Genomic DNA, 20,297 nt, shown 5'->3' with positions numbered 1-20,297 from the left:
GGCAACCGAGAAGGTTTTTCCAGAGTGCGGCTGTCCGAACATTTCTTTCTACAAGAGAATCTATATGCACACTCAAAATATTTTGCATAAAACTTTTTTAGTTTAAAAGAGAGTTTGCAGAGGTAAAAGATGGGCCAGCCCCCACAACATAACGAGTTGATGAAGCTTTATATTCTTCTTTCTCACCTCCAGTTGAGTCCTGTCTACACCAGGGGGCAGTTTTTGACGTCCTCTGTTTGCTATCATCAGTGTCTCATATGGGAGTACCTGGGGAAAGAACATTTCAATACACTTGAAAGACAAAATGTGATATAAAAAAATGGCTAGATCAGAACTGTCCAACTGGTGGTCGCGGGACCTTCTTTTGTCAGGCATCTGCAACCTTGCGCTGTACAGGACCGAACTATTACACTGACAGGTCAGTTTTGTAAATTGCACAAAGAGATTCACTCTTCCTGTGTAATCATTGGAGCTCTTCTGCCAGTGATGGCTACCTGATCTGAATCAGAGTTCCGATGAGAAGCTTTCCCTGTGTAAACTACAGGACTGAGCCATGGGCATCTGCTCCATAGGGCAAGGGGGGGCAATTGACCCCCCCTGGAAAATCGAGAAGGTGTTGAAGAGTCTAGCGGCCGCGGGCTGTCTGAGCGGTCTCGGCCCGGATGTCACACAGGCACAGCGAGCACAGCGAGCAGAGTGAAGCCGCCTCCCCCTCCGGTGTTTATGTGTACACAGGGGGAGGGAACATGATGTGCCTGTGTCATGCTGATGGCTGATCTGAGGTACTGAATGGGATGGGGTAGGGGGGTCCATCTGTGCTGAATGGAGGGGTCTGTGTGGAATGGGGGGGTCTGTGCTGAAGGGGGGTCATCTATGCAAAATGGAGGGGTCTGTGCAGAATGGGGCGGTCTGTGCTGAAGGGGGTCCATCTGTGCTGAATGGAGGGGTCAGTGCTGAAGGGGGGTCTGTACATTCTCTAGGCTATATTTATATGGGCATGGAGTGAAGCTGAATTATCTCAAGAGCTATTTCACACTGCCAGCTGACCGCGTTATTGGTAAAGCGCCACTAAAAAGCAGCGTTTTACCATCGTTTTAGCTGCGCTATTCGGCCACTAGCGGGTTAAATGCGACTGTGTATCACCGCTGCCAAAGCGCCCCCCTCTGAAAAAAATTCAGCGGACGCCCATGGACTGAGCTGTCAGCTTAGTCCTGCTCAACATTAATTTGTAAATGGAAACTACTGCTGTAGCTTTCATTCATAAAATTACAAATTATTATTAGCGCCACACTATTTGATTTATTTGTGCACTAATTTGGTATTGCAGATTTTGGTGTAGGCTGCTTTTATGTGTTAAAATCTTCCATAGCACAGAATTATTTTTGTTTTTACCAATTAATATTTGCCTTACTAGGCCCTTACTATTTAGTTTTAATTTAAATTTGCATTAATTTGTTTTGTAGCACCAAATGTAAAAAATGCTTTGTACCACAAACATCATTCTAGTATTTTAAGAAAGGGAAAATTGCAGCTAATTCTATTTTATGAAGTCTAAAATTTGTAGATGATTTTTTTTGGTAGCCCTGTTTAGTTTTTATCACCTCCTCTAAGATTGTTGTCTGGCCTCTTCTACATATATACACTGTAAACTCATAATTCATGTTCAGGTACACACCTTTTGCTCCAGCATGCTGGGTAGAGAGTTTCCTCTGTCCATTCTGGACCTTAGTCCTTCTCCATTCTGTGGGATACAAAAATATGTCTAGCAGTTGTGATTCCTGGTGTTCACCTCCCAGTCTCTTCTGTTAAACCCTTCTATGTGGATGCTTACCTGGAATCCTGCGAAAACAGAAAAATCATAAGAGTAAAATTTCTATTAGATTAATTGTTTTACAGAACTCTTATGTCCAAAGACAATTAGAAGTCAGTGGTGGATCAATATTGTAGTTTGGGAAAGGGATAACAACGCCAGTCCTTAACAAACATACAGGCCAAATTTTTGAGACAAAAATTAGCTATGAAAACAATGCTTTAGGCAAAGAGAAATTCAAAACAGATATTTCAAAATGTGGTTGGCAAGCTGGGTGCCCTGCCAACTTGTTATATTTTCTACAGAAGTTTGTTGCTCCACCATTCGTAATTGTTGGTTTGTTCTACCTAAGGCCCCGTACACACGAGAGGATATCCGCTGGAAACGGTCCGCCGGACCGTTTCCAGCGGATAAATCCTCTGGCGGATTTGGATCTGATGGCTGTACTAACCATCAGATCGAAATCCGCGTGGAATACATCCGCGGTGACGTGTCGCGCCGTCGCCGCGACGATGACGCGGCGACGTGCGCGACGCTGGAAGGTAAGTACTTCCACGCATGCGTCGAATCATTACGACGCATGCGAGGAAGGGGAGCGGACAGATTGATCCGGTGAGTCTGTACAGACGACCGGATCAATCCGCTGGACACGATTCAAGCGGATAGATTTCTTAGCATGCTAAGAAATTTTTATCTGCTTGAAATCGATCGGCCGGATGAATCTCCGCTAGGCCGTACAGACGACCGGATTTGTCCGCTGGAACTGATCCGTGGATCAATCCCAGCGAATAGATCCGGTCGTGTGTACGAGGCCTTATGGATACTCTGCCAAGAAAAGTGTGACACCATAATATGCAGTTGGAGTAACTGCAGATTCTGGTGTGGAAGATTTGGGTCTGCTGTCCTCAGGAGATATAGGAATTCAGCATGTAACCTAGCTTGCAGTTCAAAGTGCCTTGAAAAAGTATTTATACCCCTTGAAATTTTCCAATTTTTTTCATGTATTTTAGTGGGATTTTATGTGATAGACCAACACAGTACAAATAAATATGTGAAAAGTGTGGCGTGCATTTGTATTCAGCTCCCCTTTGTAGAACCACCTTTTGCTGCAATTACAGCTTCAAGTCTTTTTGGGTATGTCTCTACCAGCTTTACACATCTAGAGAGTTCTTCTTTGCATCTGTGAACAGCAATTTTCAAGTCTTGCCACAGATTCTCAATTGGATTTAGGTCTGGACTTTGACTCGGCTATTCTAACACATGAATATGTTTTGCTTCAAACCATTCCATTGTAGCTCTGGCTATATGTTTAAGGTCGTTGTCCTGCTGGAAGGTAAACCTCTGCCTCAAGTCTTTTGCAGACTCTAATGTCTTGTACACATGATTGGAATTTCCGATGAAAAAAGTAAGACGACACTTTTTCATCGGATGTTCCGACCGTGTGTGTGCCCCATCTGAGTTTTTCCTTCGGAAATTCCGACGGTCTTAGAAAGAGAACATTTTCTCTTTTTTTCTGGAAATTCCGTTTGTCTGTATGGAACTCCGACAGAGAAAAAAACACGCATGCTCAGAATCAAGTCGAAGCTTGCTCAGAAGCATTGAATTTCATTTTTCTCGGCTCGTCGTAGTGTTGTACGTCACTGCGTTCTTGACGGTCGGAATTTGGTGTGACCGTGTATATGCAAGACAGCTTGAACAGAATTCTATCGGAAAAATCCGTCTGAGTTTATCCCGATGGAAATTCTGATCGTGTGTACAAGGCATAACAGGTTTTCTTCTAAGATTGCCCTGTATTTGACTCCATATATCTTGCCAATAACTCTGACCAGCTTCCCTGTCCCTGCTGCTGTGTTGCAAAAAATGGCCTGGTCATTGAGCAGCCAAATCTTTTTGAGCTGATGTGATTAAATTACTAAAATTCTTAAAGAAGAACTGAACTTTGGAAACTCCTCCCAAAATAGAACCAGAAGAGATCAAAGGGCTAGTCACTGGCATTGATTGTTGTCTTTCTGCAGCTGATCTTTCCCTGTACTGATTTTCCATGCCTTGTTTTGCATGGAGGTGGCCATCTTGGTCAAGGCAGGACTTTTGCTTCCTCATGTCAGAGCCTCCAGCAAGAACAACAGTGAGCAGCACAGTAAACCTCTTTCCAAATTTCATGAGACAATCTGTCCGAGGCAGAAAAGCCTTATGCCGCGTACACACGATCGGGCTTTTGCCCGGCCAAAAGCACATCGGAATTCCAAGGGAATTCCACCGGAGTAAGATAGAACATGTTCTATATATAAACTCCAATGGAATTCATCAGAATTTCGGATGGAATTTTTCCGATGGGGCATACACAGGGTCGGAATTTCCTATGGAAAAAGTCTGTCTGACTTTTCCCATCAGAAATTCTGATTGTGTGTGCAGGGCTTTAGATCTCACACTACAGATACATAGCTATGAGGCTGAAGGAATTGCTGGTTTTCAAAAGGAATTCCAGACAAAAGGTACAACTTTCAGGATAGTGATTAGACACAATTAATATTTCAAAATTTTTACAAGAGTGACAGAAAAAGACCAAATAGTCCATCAAGTATGTCCCTTTTTGAGTTTTTTCTTCAACGTCCAAAGCATGAACCACTATTTTGGTAAAATAAAATGTTCTAAGGATCATTTCAAATTTTCTCTCGCTAGTTTGAGGTAATATCTTCATGTAGTTAATCTAAAGGCCCATAAACACAATGGGACTTTCCAACAACAACGGTCTAACGGACGTGTTTTATCGGACAGTCCGACTGTCTGTATGCTCCATCGGACAATTGTTGTCGGAATTTCCACAGACAAATGCTCTCAAACTTTCCGATAACAATTATGTTACATCGGATCATCTGATCGTGTGTATACAAGTCCATTGGACTAAAATCCAAAGTACTAACACGCATGCTCAGAACCAATGCTAAACATCAGACAACAATAGTAGAAGTTGCCCAAAGGGTGACAGTAAACAGCTGAAAAACCAAGTGTTTTGGTGAATGTTGGCTGAAAAAGTTCTGCCGTGTGTATGCATACCAAGTTCACGGCCAACGCCCCTTCGGACAAAAATCCACAAAAATGTCCGATGGAGGTCCGATCGTGTGTATGAGGCTTTAGTTTTGTAAGGAAAATACTCTCCTCCTAAACCTTATTCACACTCTTAATGTATTCATAGGTTTCACTCATGCCCCCCTCTTTCCCTTCTTTCCTCAAGACTGTAAGTATTAGTTCCCCTGATATGTTTTATACTTATGCCGCGTACACACGACTGTTTTTAATGTCCTAGAAAAAATGTTTTCTCAACGTGATTCTTGTCAAGCCTGCCTTGCATACACAGGATCGTGAAAAAAAATGCTCTAGAAGAGTGCGGTCACGTACAACACGTACGACGGCACTATAAAGGGGAAGTTCCATTCAGATGGTGCCACCCTTTGGGCTGCTTTTGCTGATTTTGTGTTAGTAAAAGTTTGGTGAGAGACGATTCGCGCTTTTCAGTCTTCATGCTTTTCAGTCTGTTACAGCGTGACAAATGTGCTATCTCCATTACACACGCTAGTTTTACCAGAACAAGTGCTCCCGTCTCATAACTTGCTTCTGAGCATGCGCGTTTTTTCCCCGTCCTTAAACCCTACACACGACCGTTTTTTCACGACGTGAAAAACAGACAAGAAAAATTAGAGCATGTTCTAAATTTTTAATGGCCATTTTTCACGTCGAGAAAAATGCTCTGGAGCCTACACATGGTCGTTTTTAATGACCAATTAAAAAAATGGCATTTTTCTCGTCATGAAAAACGGTTGTGTGTATGCGGCTTTAGGCAGTTCATAATTTCTGTTGTCTGTCTCTGGACTCACTCTGTCTTATCAATATATTTTTGTAAAGCCTCGTTCACACGATCAGACTTCCATCAGACAAATCTGAGGATTTTGGTCCGAAGAGCGTTGGCCGTGAACTTGTTCTGTATACAGACAGCACAACATTTTCAGCCAACAAAACCTAAATATGTGTTTTTTCTGCTCTTTAGCGCCACCCTTTGAGAAACTTCTGCTAATGTTGTGTTAATGTTTAACATTGGTTCAGAGCATGTGTGTTTGTACTTTGGATTTTAGTTGGACGGATTTGTGTACACACGATCGGATAATTTGACGTAACAGATTTATTGCCAGACAGTTGGTGAGCGTGAGCATCCAACATTTGTTGTTGTTAATTCCGCCAACAATTGTCTGATGGAGCATACACCCGGTCTAATTATCCGACACAGCACATCCATCAGACAATTATTGTCGTAAAATTGGATCGTTTGTACAGGCCTTAAGTGAGGTCTTCAGAAATGGACACCGTATTCTATATGTGATCTAACTAAAGAAATTGGGACGTCCTTCCTCCTGCTGGTACTCTCTCCAACTACAGAGGTTACCTTTTACATTTGTAATGATGGAAAATGTTTTCTGCACTTGAACAAAATGCTCATCCAGAAATATATAGATATATAAGTTTATCCGCCATGCTGGTCTTATCTAACCTGTTAAGCTATTTAGCATGCATCCCTGCTCACCTGTGCACACTCTCTGTGGGTCAGGAGCATAGAACTCTGCAGATAGAAGCTGGAAAAGAGAAAATAATTACTTATCCTGCTTATAAATAAAATCTTACAAATTTGTTATAAGTGAAATGTGCCCCATGGACCACATGTAAGATTTTCTTAATTTGGACTCACCCTTGTTAAGCTACTTCGTCCATAGCCAGAATGTATAGCTGTGAAAAGAGATGTTGAACATCTATAAGCCTGATACAAATATCTAATCTTTGTGATGTGCAATAAACCAGTAATGGGAAAGAACAAATAAATCATGCACTATGTTGTCAAAACCAAATCAATTAAGCTATTTGGCCAATTCAGCACGGACCAGCCGTATTTCGATCCAAGTATGAGCTAGTTGCTTTTACCTGAGTCGATCTGTCAATCAACTTCTGAACAACCAGCCAGTTGTTTTTTTTCTGAATGATCAGTGCTGCCAGTTATGGCTGGGAAGGCTCCCCACCAGCAGAATACAATAGCTCAGTGGGAAGAATCTACTCATTTTTATCCTCGGCTTTCCCCACATGCTTCACAGCAGTGACATAGCTCTCTTCAGTGTCCTACCAACACAGGGTGGAATGTGGGAGGCACATCCATCTAGAGCTGACATCGGAGGCAGGACAGCTCTGGAAGGAGGGTGAAAGCTGCACAACTTTTCCTGGTAACCAGCTGCTAGCAACCAATCACCTGCTGGTTAACTTGAAAAGTTAACTTGGCAGCTCCTGCCCTCCATCCGGAGTTGTCCTGGCTCCAATGTCAACTCCAGACTGATGTGCCTCCTACCGTCTACCTGGAATGGTCCTGCCTCCGCATTTGGCTTGATGAGGATGACGGCGGCTGAGCGGAAGACCTGGCTCCTAAATGGTGGAACTGCGGCCAGTCCAGATGGGACCGTGACTCAGGCCGGATCCAGACCGCGGTCTGCCATTTAGTGATGTCTGGTCTACTATAAGGATAAGAGAACTAAGGGTTTCCCAAACCAGTTATAATAAAGGCATGCTGTGAATAATAACTGTCACAGCTACGTTACGGTTAAACTGCCAATCCATCAAATGGTTGGTGTCCTAACTGATCACATTTGCAGCACCATGGCAACTAGAGGTCAAAAAGAGTCTAAGATGAAAGCGTCCTTGGCTGTAAAGGATGGGAGGTTTTAGTTCAGCTTTGAAGGCAAGAATCCTGTTAAAGGCAACTAAAATTTTTGGCAATGTAATCTTCAGAAAAGGTGGAATAAATGAAAAATCTGTTCCATGCCTTTCCCTACAAAATGCGCGCTACTGTTGGATAATCACTAATATGTTGGCTTTCATATTATATGTTATTTGTAGACTATGGACTGAGGTGAGATTGTGAAGGAGCAAGGTCTATAATGCATAGTGCCATGTTGCCAATAGAGAAGTAGGTCAATTATTATACATCTTTGTTGTATTAAATACAGCATGTTAGATTTATTAGGTAGCTGGAGACACGAAGAAGAAATTACTTACGTGTGTAGATTGGTGTCCTGTCAGGCAGGGAGCGGGTTTTTCTTTTTGGAGTACCCCCTTTCATCATTTCCTCTTTTAGAATGAGTTTCCCTAGATTAGATTGGATCTGTATGTGAAAGATAATAAGTGTGAAGGCTATAAAACATAAATGAAGGACAACCTTAAAGGACACTATTTACTTGTGGGCGTAACGTAGTTCTGTACCTAGGGCATCCACCAATCACACAAGTAACCTATTGGTATTACTTTTTTTCATTCTGGCTCCATGTGATTGTGATACATATCTCTAATGTAAAAACTAAGGGACAGATCAACAGAGCAAGTACGCCGGCGTATCTACTGATACGCTGGCGTACTTTCAAATTTCCCGCGTCGTATCTTTAGTTTGAATCCTCAAACCAAGATACGACGGCATCTGGGTAAGATCCGACAGGCGTACGGCTTCGTACGCCTTCGGATCTTAGGCCCCATACACACGGGAGTATTTATCCGCGGATACACACCATAGGATCTATCCGCTGAAACCCATTTGCTGGGATTTATCTGCGGATGGATTCTATGGTGTGTATGGGGCCTAAGATGCAATACTTCGGCGCCCGCTGGATGGAGTTCAATTTGTTTTCCGCGTCGGGTATGCAAATTAGCGATTTACGATGATCCACAAACGTATGCGCGGCCATCGCATTTTCTAACATCGTCTGTAGTCGGCTTTTTCCGGCGTATAGTTAAAGCTGGTATTTTGCTGCGTATAGATAGACTTGCCATATTAAGTATGGCCATCGTTCCCGCGTCGAAATTTGAATTTTTTTTTTTTTGCGTAAGTCGTCCGTGAATAGGGATGGACGTAACTCACGTCTAAGTTAAAAGCGACGTCATTTAGCGCAATGCACGGCGGGAAATTTCGGGACGACGCATGCGCAGTTCATTCGGCGCGGGGACGCGCTTCATTTAAATGAATCACGCCCCATAATCGCTGATTTGAATTCCGCCACCAGAAATACACTACGCCGCCGTAACTTACTGCGCAAAATCGTTGAGGATTCGAAATTCCGCCAGGTAAGGTACGGCGGCGTAGCGTATCTCTGATACGCTGCACGGATGTAATTCTCTCTGGATCTGGCCCTAAGCTGTTAATACCAGTGGTAAGGATTAGAAAAATCTTCTTTGTCATGAAAACTTGCCCCTTTCCAGTCATTCCTGTGAAGACTCAAAAGAAAAGAAGATGCCAATGTGCCTTTCTTTACTTTGACTGCAAAAACCACACAGCCTGGGTGCAGATGATAAGGTTGTTGGCTTTATATCAAGGTATCTTATTTTACCTTTGCCTAGGACAGCATAACCCCTAAACACGGGCCTTCTTACAATGATAATGTAAATGGTAGCATATATTTTTTTATCTTTACTCTACGATGACGGCCACCTTGTTTATCTCCCTTATCTGTCGATGACTCAGTTCTTTCACATCTTCACTTTCTTCACTTTCCTCCTCCCCGCGTCGAGACTCCCTGCGAAATCGTCTCTCTGACTCTGCAGTGTTAAAAAGGTTCTTAGTCACCACCTTGGCATGGGGCATGATGCATCGTTACTCAAACATATAGCTGAGAAACACTCTTACCTACAACGGCCAAAGAAGGAGGACATGGCCAATAATCTGTCTCAATTTTTGCCAGCTGGTTTGGATCAGGAGGTTTTGCAGCTGGAAATTTGGAAGATTCAACTATGGGGTCATCAGATAGCCTATGGGAGAGTGCTGACTCTGGAGGGCAATAAAATATTGGTTTTCAGATGGTGTTCATAGAGACAACAGCACCTTATGTGACTGACAAATACAACAAGCCCCCAAAATGTCAGGTGCTTAAAGGACTTTGAGTTAAAGCAGTATGGCGGTATGCATTTTTCATACCTCTCTGTTTGTAGATTGGAGGTTTTTTGTACAAGTTAGGCTCTTTCTTGTTAATTTCTGTAAAGAACAAACAGAATAAATAATACATAAATATATATTTAAGTTAATATAGATATTAAGCGCGGAACTAAACTGCTTGAATTATTTTTTTTTTTTTTTTTTTTTTACCACCTCAGCTTTTGTCATATTCTAGAGACCAGCTCATAATTTGATGCTTCTTACGTCTCTGATTGCAGTTTGCATCATATGTGGTTTTTTTTTTTTTTTTTTTTTATTTTTTTTTATGTATACATATGAAGAAAAAAAAAATTGTATATGTCGCCTTCCCACTAGGGTACTAAGAGCTTATCCACACTCCTTTATATTCTTCACCCAGCAAGGGTGGCTGAGACATGCTTTCTCGTAATACATTCACCCCCCGGCCCCCCCTCAAACCCCCCCCCCACCCGCCCCGTGGCTCCCAGAGGTCTAATGCTTATCCAAGGAAAGGCAAAATATAGAGATTCACCAAAATAAATAAAATTTTGCAAATAGCGGTCAGGGAATCAAACTTGAACCGGGACAGCATATAAGTACTGTGTTATCCGGAATATATAAATTAAGGGCCTCTTAATCTCTCTGCATAGCTCCATGTTTTTTTGTATTCCTTCCACTTTTCCCATTTGGCCTTAATGTCACTATTTGTCTCCAAGAGGCTGTCCTTTAGCTCTTCTAACCTATAGGTTTCCTCCACTGCGTCCACCCAGTTCCACAAATGTGGGCTTTCCATCTCGTGCCACCTTTTTGGGATCAATCTCTTGGCTGCGTTCAGAAGGTGAGGAATTAGAGATTGCTTGTATTTCTTTATACCCTCTTGACACCCATGGAAGAGCACTACCCAAGGGTCTTTCTTTAACTCCTTGCCTGTGATCTCCTTTATTTGCTTTAAGATTGTGTCCCAGAAAATTTGTATTTTAGGGCATGTCCACCATAAATGGGCCATAGTTCCCCTTTCAGGGCATCCACGCCAGCACTCCACGGGCTGGGCGGCATTGATTTTGTTAGCTTTATCGGGTGTGATATACCACCCTGAAATGCACTTATAGTTTGCCTCGGCAGTTTGTATGTCTATTGCTGAGGAATGTACTAGTTGCATAGTCCTCTGAAAAGTGTTAGTCCCTCTCGTGATTTTTAACTCCTTTTCCCATTTTTCCAGAAACGGTGCCTCCCCCCGTGACCCTATCTTAACCAATATCCCATATAATTTCGTGATCGTGCCCTTAGAAATCTTAGATTTACATATTTTCTCCAATTGTGTCAGCTCCGCCACCGTCCGCAGAGGGCAGGGGAGGCTTCGTGTAAAGTGAGACAGCTGGGAGTAATGCCACCTATCAAGATCCCAAAAATCTGTTCTAGACTTGAGATCCTCATAGGTCATCACCTCCCCGTCTTTTATAATATCGCCTAAGTGAACCGTGTCCTTTCTAATCCAGTTCCCTCCTATTTTTATTTCCCCGGGTGCAAAATAAGCGTTTTCTTTCAAATTCATTAGTGGAGAATTGAATTTCCTTTCAAGTAGTGACTGGGTCCTATCCCACATACGTAAAGTGTCCCGTGTTATGTCAAATGCTTTGTGATCCAGTGCTCTGTATTGTGCAGGAATCCAGATAGAGTTGCCCAGTTGTGTGTTAGCTTGTGCGTTTTCAATTTGCACCCATCTTTTTTCTTTCCTATCACGCGCCCATTCCACCGCTCGAGACAAAACCGCCGCCTTATGATAGCTTTTTATGTCCGGCAGTGCCAGCCCTCCCTGAAGCTTACCCTGTTTTAGGATAGATAGAGAAATTCTGTGCTTTTTCTTTTTCCATACATAGTTTAATAAGAGGGAATTAAGAATTCTCAAAAATTGCTGAGGCAGGGCAATTGGAATTAGGAGAAATTTATATAGTATTTTTGGAACTATGACCATCTTCAGCATATTTATGCGTCCGATCCATGATATAGGTTTATTTTCCGTTCTTTTTAATTCATTTTTAATCTCGTTTAGTAGTGGTACATAATTTATTTTATATATCTTCTGAACTGTATTAGCAAGTTTAATACCGAGGTATTTTAATTCTTTTTTCCATGGATAAATACAAATTGCTTTGACACAAGCTTCTTCGCTTTTACTTAAGTTTATATTTAAGATTTCAGATTTTGTGGCATTAACTTTAAAGTTGGAGATATCGCCATATTGTTGTAATATCATAGAGAGCTTGGGGATAGATTTAACCGGATTGGTTAAATAAAATAAAATATCGTCGGCGAAAGCCGAGAGCTTATGTTCCTCCTCTTTTATTCTAACCCCATTGATTTCTGGGTCGTTTCGAATGGTGGCCAGGAGGGGCTCCAAAGACAAAATAAACAAAAGAGGGGACAAAGGGCAACCCTGTCTTGTCCCGTTTTTCATCTCGAAGGAATCTGATAGCGAGCCATTTATTTTAATTTTGGCAGAGGGATGGTAATATAGTGTGTTGATCCAGCGGATCATCCTGTTCCCTATTCCCATAGCTGTAAGGGTCTCCATCATAAGCCCCCAGTCTACCCTATCGAATGCTTTTTCAGCATCAACTGACAGGAATAGACCTGGGGGTGCATTCTGCCTTATATTCTGAAGCAGGAGAATCGCTCTTATACTATTGTCTTTGCCCTCTCTGTTGGGGATAAAACCTACCTGATCGGGGTGCACCAAGAAGTGCATCACCCCTTTCAGGCGTTCTGCAAGGATTTTAGCAAAGAGCTTAGTGTCTGCATTGAGCAACGAGATCGGTCTATATCCCGAACAGAGCGAGCTATCTTTCCCCTCCTTCAGGATTATTGCCACTGTGGCCGCTATTGCTTCCCTACTGGCTTCGAATTCGGACCCTAGACCATTAAAATACTTACACATCCTCGGTATTAAGATGTTACTAAATCTCTTATAGTATAGGGCCGAAAATCCGTCCGGGCCGGGGCTTTTCCCGCACGTCGTGTTTTTTAGAGCAATTTTAATTTCTTCTTCAGTTATTGGAAGGCACATATTTAAACTTTCTACCCTCTCCAGTCTGGGAAGGCCCGCTTTCTGCAAAAAATCATGAATTTTATCCTCTTTTTCTCCACCCTGCCACCCTAACTGTTTTATTGTGTATAATTCCTCATAGTAGTTTTTAAAGGTATCTGCAATTTCTCTAGTTGTATGTACCAATTTCCCATCTTTCCTTTTAATTTTTTCAATATAATTTCTGGTTTTCTTTTTTTGGGCCATTTTGGCTAAGTGCTTACTGGGTTTGTTACCCCATAGATACCTCTCTCTGGCAATGCAGTTCAGTTTGTTCCTTGCTTCCTGTTCCATAATCTCCTTGAGCGCATCTCTTTTCACAATTAGATTATGGTAATTCTCTTTGTGCGCGTGCTCCTTGTGTTTACGTTCTAATATCACTATCTCTTTGATCAGGGCATCAGATTTACATTTTCTCTCTTTTTTTTCCCTGGCGCCCTCAGCGATTAGTATCCCTCTAATGTATGCTTTGTGTGTCTCCCACAGGGTTGCGCTTGAAATCCCTTCAGTGTCATTGAAAAGGAAGAATTGTTTTAGTTCCGCCTCCACCCTACTTGCCCTTTCTTCGTCGCGAATCAGACTATCATTAAGGTGCCATACCGGCCGTTGGCTCTTTTGTATGGAGAGTTTAATTTTCATGGTTACTGGCGCATGGTCTGAGACAGTCATAATTCCAATGTCTGTCTCAGTGATCAAGTCAAGCAGCCTGTGATCTACCAAAATGTAGTCTATTCTAGTGTACGTTCCGTGGGGAGGGGAAAAGAACGTGTAATCCTTTGTATTTGGATGGAATATCCTCCAAGCATCCACTAATTGGCTGTCATGGATCTTGTGCTTAATTTTTTGTAACTGCACGTTTATTGTCTCCCTCCCCCGGGACGTACTATCTTCTTTCAGATTCATGGCGAAATTAAGATCCCCCATCATGATAGTGTACCCCTCTGCGAAATTTTTCAATTTGCCCAGGATTCTACTTAAAAAATGGGTTGGATGTACATTCGGGGCATAGATGTTTGCCAGAGTGTAGGCGGTATCACCAAGTCTTCCTTTTAAGAATAGAAATCTCCCTTCCGGGTCTGTCAACCTAGCCTCCAAAATAAACGCAGTCTCTTTTGCGAAACCAATTGCTACGCCCCTAGAGCGCTTAGAGATGGAATCACTGTAGAACCAGGAAGGAAACCTAGGTGAATATAACCTTACGTTTGAATTTATCGACAGGTGAGATTCCTGGAGAAAAACTATGTCCGCTCTGTATGATTCAATCTCTGCTAACACCTTCAATCTTTTAATAGGGGAGTTCAATCCCTTCACATTGTAAGATAAAAATTTTATTTCTGTCATTCCCTACCAGTGTAACCTTTCCCTATATTTTCCAAAAGATCTACTGGGAGCCACTTTCCCTGTCTCTCCTCCCCTCCCCCCCCCTCCCCTCTCCCCTCCCCAACCCTCCCCTCTCCCCTCCCCCCCCTGCCCAGGCCTAAACATGGCCCCCTTTTCTGAGAGAGGGGAGTGCCCTCTCCCCTTCCTGAACCCCCGCCCCACCCACCTCCCTCCCCCCCCCGCCCAGGCCTAGACATCGCCTCTGAACCGTAGGGATCCTCAATCTCCCCTACCCGTCGGTTCTCGTGGATGAGGTGGGGCCTCCCAATGCCCCGCCCTCCCATATTACCCCTCAGGATACTCTTCTGGGGGTTGATCTTATATGGGTAGGGTTATGGACCTGCCCTCCTTACTCCCCTTTCCAATCCCACCCTCCCCCTCCCGTCCCCCCCAGTCGCCCTAAGTCGAACCTCCCCAAACCACTGAAGGTGGCAATCTGTGTCATGTAACTATTCGACCCAGCCGGGAATCTCCAGCACGGGCATATCCAGTTTGCGACAAAACCCCACCAAATCCTCAGGAAATATCAACTTTGCTGAGACCCCCTCTTTGTGGCCTATCAGACATGCCGGGAACCCCCATTGATATTTAATATTAAGCTGGCGCATCTGTTCCAGAAGAGGTTTAAGGTACCTTCTTCTGGCCAGGGTCTCCCAGGCTAGGTCCGTGAAAATCTGGATATCAGTCCCGTCATAGCATAGGGGGGGCTTTCTTCTCAATTTTGACCAGATCTCATCTTTGTCTTCGAAATATCTAAACCTCACGATAATGTCCCTGGGCCATTTGCCTCCTCCCTCTCTCATCTTTCCTACACGGTGTACCCGTTCTATTTTGAGGGGGCCCTCCGTGCCATTATTTAGGAGGGGGAGAAACAGGTCGTTGAGGATTTTTCTCAAGTCTTCACCTTTCTCCTCCTTGATGGATCGTATTCTTAAATTTTGTCTTCTGTTCCGGTTTTCTTGGTCCTCTAAGCGGTATTGCAGCCACCTCTGGTTTTGTTTCATAATCTGATGTTGGTTTTTTAATTCATTTAATTCTAGATCATGTTTATCCATTTTTTTTTTCCACTTCCTCAACCCGTTCCAACATATGAAATAGGTCCTTTCTTAATGTACTGATTTCATCTCTTATCGCGTTTTCCAATCTCTTTAGCATCCCATCCAGTTCCCCCTTTGTGGGGATGTGAGTGTCCAATCTGGGGGCGTCCATTTGACTGACTTCATGTTCACATTCTATTGATGTATCCTCAGTTGGGGTAACCGCCCCCCCTACTCCCTTTTTAGTTGTCCCGGTTTTTTCAGCTTTTTTTGACAGTCCTGGGCTCTTGGAACTCCCCTCGGGGGTCATATAGTGTCTGATCGTGCTGGTGGGGGGGTTATCTTTAGGGATTTTCGGGGCGGCCCCCCTTGTAGATTTATTCATGTTGTATTTCTTTGTCCCTCTAATACGTTTCCCCAGTGTGGACAGCAGGTGGTCACCCCTCCTCTCTTTTTTTTTTTTTTTTTTTTTTATGGTGGTTTTTATTTTTAGGGAGGGAAAGCAGAACCGAGAAGTGGTGGCTTCTCCTTCTAAGGATTTTACGCTGGAGTTCTAGGGGGTCAAGGGGTCATCCCGTGTCGCTAGGCTGTGAGCAAAGGAGAAAATCGCCCACACTCTGTTTTAAGGGGTGCTATACCCCCCGTTGGTTTGTTGAGTACTCAAGGAGTTTTTGAGTTCCAGAGGCCAAGCTGGCTTATTTTCATTGAGCATCGGTAATCCAAGGATACCAACGCGTATGTTTTTTTTTTTTTTTAGACAACCATTATCAGGTCTAGCAGAGGCCAGATCAAGCTATCACCTGGAGTATTTGTGACTAATCTTATATTTTTTGATTCTTCAAAGGGGGGTAGGAATATTGGGTAAGCTATAAGAGTTTGGTGGGATATATATTGCCTTCTTTTCACTCTGTCTACCCTTACACTGTGTTCTATGCTGTGTTCAAATGCGCAACACTCTCTCCTCTATACTCAAGTTTATAGTACATTGAGCCAATATAGCAAACCAAGCAAAGCTCGTGTAGTGGGCCAATGGTAAAAGAGAAGACTCCAATATTTCCACCAGTATTTCAAGTCAAACCCATAATCATTTGGTAGTGCTTAAAACAGAGGGAGGTATAATGTCTCTAGGTAACTTAAGCCTTTCAGTTAAGCCTCCTTATCAGTGTCCTCCATATATATAAGCTATGGATTTGCAGTCCGTGAATTTTTTAATGCAATTAATGCATGCAGTGAAACTATGTAATAGGTGCGGATTAGGTCTTATTAGAGGCTAAGCAGCTGGATGCCCCAAGGTGTTCAAGCAATGTTGCCCAGGTTATTTAGATTATTTAGACTGCATTAGAGGCTAGTTTCACCAGCAAAGTAGCATCAGTAATATATGGAATATACTTTGTATAGCAGTAGTACACGTTACCCTCTTACCACATCCACCTGCCGTCAGGGCTAAATCTCAAGTTCCACATGCTGGTCCAGTTGCATCAATGAAAAAAAAAAAAGGGTTGATGTTACCTGGTAGACGTTTTTTTTCCTTCCCAGCCCCGGGCCGAAATGGCCAGATATCGCAGCAGGCAGGGGGGGGGGGGCGGCTGCCGAGCGCACCACAGATGGAGGTTTCCGTGCCTTTTTTCTATGCTGCACGGCGCCTGCCTTCTCCTCGGGGGGGCGAGGGTTAGGGGGAGGGGGGCTTCCCGGAGAGCAGCGTGAGACGGTACATCGGGCGTTCAGCGGGCTTGACCCCTAGCAGCTCCGCAGACTCTCACTCTGCATCGTAGCTGCTGCCGCTGGAACGCCGCCAGATCTTCCTCCTACCTCCCTCCGTCTCCCGGGTTCAGGCTAGGTCCGTAGCACAGGAGGCTCCTCCCTCGGACGTGCGTGCTTCACGTGCACCACGTCATCTCACGCTAAATTGTTCTCTTGCTTGAATTATTTAATACCATAAAGAACAGAGAGGGGACCAAGTGCTTAAAGAATATTTTAAACTTTATCCTGTAAAACAACACATTTGGTTTAAAATAGAAATGCTAGGCAAAATATTTGTGTGTGTTTTTGATAGAGAAGGTAAGAATGAGAACTCATTCTGTTTTTTACTTCTACTTAGGGCTTCATTTAGAGGGATTTACCCCCAATTCCCCCAAAGAGTGCCCCAGATGACGTCAACTTTTGACAAAACGTGCGTCGGGAAGGTAGCGTGCTGACGCAAGACGTTTCTTCGTTCCGTGTGGACGGGCGTTTGATTGAGCCGGCCGGCTTCTATCCATTTCTGTTTTTATCTTCGTCCTGTAAGTGTTAAACTTTTTTTATTAAAACAACTTAGTCAACATACTTCACCATGTGGGCAATATCATTCTTTTTATGTATCTACTGACCACATTACACCGGAGGACTCCAGGATATATCACCACCGCTCAGGATCTCAAAGGCCCTGGCTAGGGGTTTAGCCGCATGCTCGTATTGCTTTATGCTCTGGTAAGCCTCCCATCTATAGGGTGTTTTGGTGGTGGTGGTCCCTCGAGTCACAAATATCCTATATGTGCTGGTCCTGTTGTACTTCACTATTAAGTTTTTTTTGTGACACGCTGCAATCTTGTGGATCCGTGTTTGGGAAGTCTCAGCATCCATCCCTTCTCATCCCCCTGCGAGGATCATCAAAAGGCCCTGGCTGGGGTTTGCAGCCGCAAGTCTTTTATTGCTTGCCATCCGGTAAGCCTCCATCCTTTTTAATTTAGTGGTGTCGGCCACCACACATGATTTCAACTTATGAACTTTTATTCAATATTGATGAACCTATCCTTAACCATTTCCATTGATACAAAGACTTTACTTTCAATCATGTGTTCTATCTCCTCTTATTTTTGGGGTCTTTCTAATTTTAATTTCACCATATATATTCTTTCCATTATCATTTGATTGTTTAGTCTAATTTATATTAATAGCGCAACGTTTATTTTTTCCTTACCCCCAATTCCTGACCCGATGACAACATTTTAAAAAACAGGAAGAGAGGACACAGATATAAAAATATGACGGGTTCTAGGAAGTTTTTTCCTGACAGCTCCATGTCCGCACACACATGGGTATGGCCCCTCCCACCCCCACATTGATAGGACGTTCAACTCATAAATTGTAGCACCTGAGCCAGCACCACGTTCTTCTTTTTTCCTCCTCACATTGATAGCAGGAGCAATCAGTGACTACCTTGCTGGGGTAAATCCCTGGCTGTCCATCCATGTCTGCTGGGATGCAGTCCCCACTAAGTGCTTCTAAATGGAGCAGGGTGAGGGAACCCCGCTGCTGGTTTTTGTGGTCTTGTGTGGCTGGGTAAATCCTAGCTGTGTGGAGGGTTAGCATGGGTTTTCCATCGTGGAAGGAACAAGGATCCTGGCTTCAGAGTGGCTGGAACGCACGCCCTGCGTTCCGGCCAGACAGCGTCACTATGGTCTTTCTCCGGATCTGTGTGGATTGCCATTGGACTAGGCTGAATCAAGTGACCACAGGTTCACATAAAACAGAATCTCTCTCTCTCTCTTTCTCTCTTTTTGCCTTAATACTTAGCATAATGTTAACCTGACTTTTATGACAGAATGCCAAATCAAGAGCCAACCCCTCCAAAAGATCAGCATATGCAAAGAAGGTATGGCAATTGCTCTCTCTCATATATACTGTGGCCCGGATTCACGTAGCACTTACGCCGATGTATCTCGAGATACGCCGCGTAAGTGCACATATGCGCTGTCGTATCTATGCGCCTGACTCTGAAAGCAAGATACGCCTGTAAATAGGCTTCATCCGACCAACGTAAGTTTCCTACGCCGTCGTATCGTGGGCGCATATTTACGCTGGCCGCAAGGGGCGCTCCCATTGATTTACGATTCGAATATGCAAATGAGTGAGATACGCCGATTCACGAACGTACTGGCGCCCGGCGCATTAATATGCGCGGTTTACGTAAGTCGTACGTCCGGCGTAAAGTTACGACTCATAAAGCAGGTGTAAGTCAGCAGCATCAATGCAAATGGCTGCACCAGGGAACACAGCCGTCGTTTTTTACGTCGTACGTGAATAGGGCTAGTCGTAGGTTACGTTCAAGTCGTAGGCAGTGATTCGACATAACTTAGGCAGTTGTTTCGACGTGATTCTGAGCATGCGCACTGGGAAGCGTCTATGGGACGGCTCATCCGCCGTTCGTTATTCGTATCTTGATGGCACTCGGCCCATCATTTACATGGAGTCACGCCTCATTAGCATGGCTCACGCCCACTGCCACTTACGATGAGTTACGCCGAGGGAACCCAGCGTAGATTAGGGAGCAAGTGCTTTGTGAATACTGTGCTCGCCGCTCTGCGCTACGTCGGCGCTTAGCGTATATTCGATACGCTAAGCCGACATAACTATGCGCCAAGGTATGTGAATCCGGGCCTGTGTGTGTATATATATATATATAATATATAACTTTTTTTGTAATTACCCTCCTCCCTCATGAGCTGTCTGGCTAATGGCAGATTTATTGGAGTCCTTCCAGATCTCACCATTCTACCGATGACTGTGCCTCCTCTCCAAGACGCGGATCCAGATCAAAGGAAAGGCATCATTCCAGTCACAATGTACCCCATCTCTCCACTTCTCTTTCATTTAGACTTCAACCACCTCAGGAGCGTGATGAGTCTGATCATTACTCACAGCCTCAACCAAGGGGATGCTGAGCAAGTCCAAATGTGGCCCTTCTTGGCAAATGGCTTGCAAAACTTGCTTCCTGGATGCCACGAGGGAGAGGGAAGCAGACAAATCAAAAATAGTGTCATTAATGAAACAAATGTTTCAAGACACCTTGGAAGCATATGCTAATCAGACACACTGCAGTGCAAGAGATGGCTTCCACTTCCCAGGATGCAACCCGTGTTGCAGCTACCAATACCTCCTTAAGCCAACGCCTCTGGCTCTGATCCGGGAGAATCCACAGTTGAAGATTTCGATCAGGGGGCAGGTTTTGATTTCACCTTAAAACCAATGATTTTGTGAGGGAGGTCA

At 43.8% G+C, this 20,297-nt stretch overlaps 1 protein-coding gene across 8 annotated transcripts in view; it reads right to left on the bottom strand.

Moving 5' to 3' along the window:
• DMTN (dematin actin binding protein) overlaps window positions 1–20,297 on the bottom strand; it is a 96,185-nt gene that overhangs the window by 2,978 nt on the left and 72,910 nt on the right. For all 8 annotated transcript variants that reach the window (XM_040346145.1, XM_040346140.1, XM_040346146.1 and 5 more), the window contains 9 exons: window positions 9,798–9,854; window positions 9,510–9,650; window positions 9,315–9,421; window positions 7,895–8,000; window positions 6,546–6,583; window positions 6,384–6,432; window positions 1,832–1,839; window positions 1,676–1,741; window positions 187–267 (listed from right to left, as the gene is read on the bottom strand). In XM_040346145.1, coding sequence (XP_040202079.1) covers window positions 187–267; window positions 1,676–1,741; window positions 1,832–1,839; window positions 6,384–6,432; window positions 6,546–6,583; window positions 7,895–8,000; window positions 9,315–9,421; window positions 9,510–9,650; window positions 9,798–9,854 — 653 coding nt within the window. The remainder of the gene's footprint in view (window positions 1–186; window positions 268–1,675; window positions 1,742–1,831; window positions 1,840–6,383; window positions 6,433–6,545; window positions 6,584–7,894; window positions 8,001–9,314; window positions 9,422–9,509; window positions 9,651–9,797; window positions 9,855–20,297) is intronic.

The sequence above is a fragment of the Rana temporaria genome, chromosome 3, assembly GCF_905171775.1.
Source record: "Rana temporaria chromosome 3, aRanTem1.1, whole genome shotgun sequence".
Classification (NCBI taxonomy): Eukaryota; Metazoa; Chordata; class Amphibia; order Anura; family Ranidae; genus Rana; species Rana temporaria.
The sequence above is the reverse complement of the archived record's forward strand: the minus strand, read 5'-3'. Positions and strand labels throughout refer to the sequence as shown.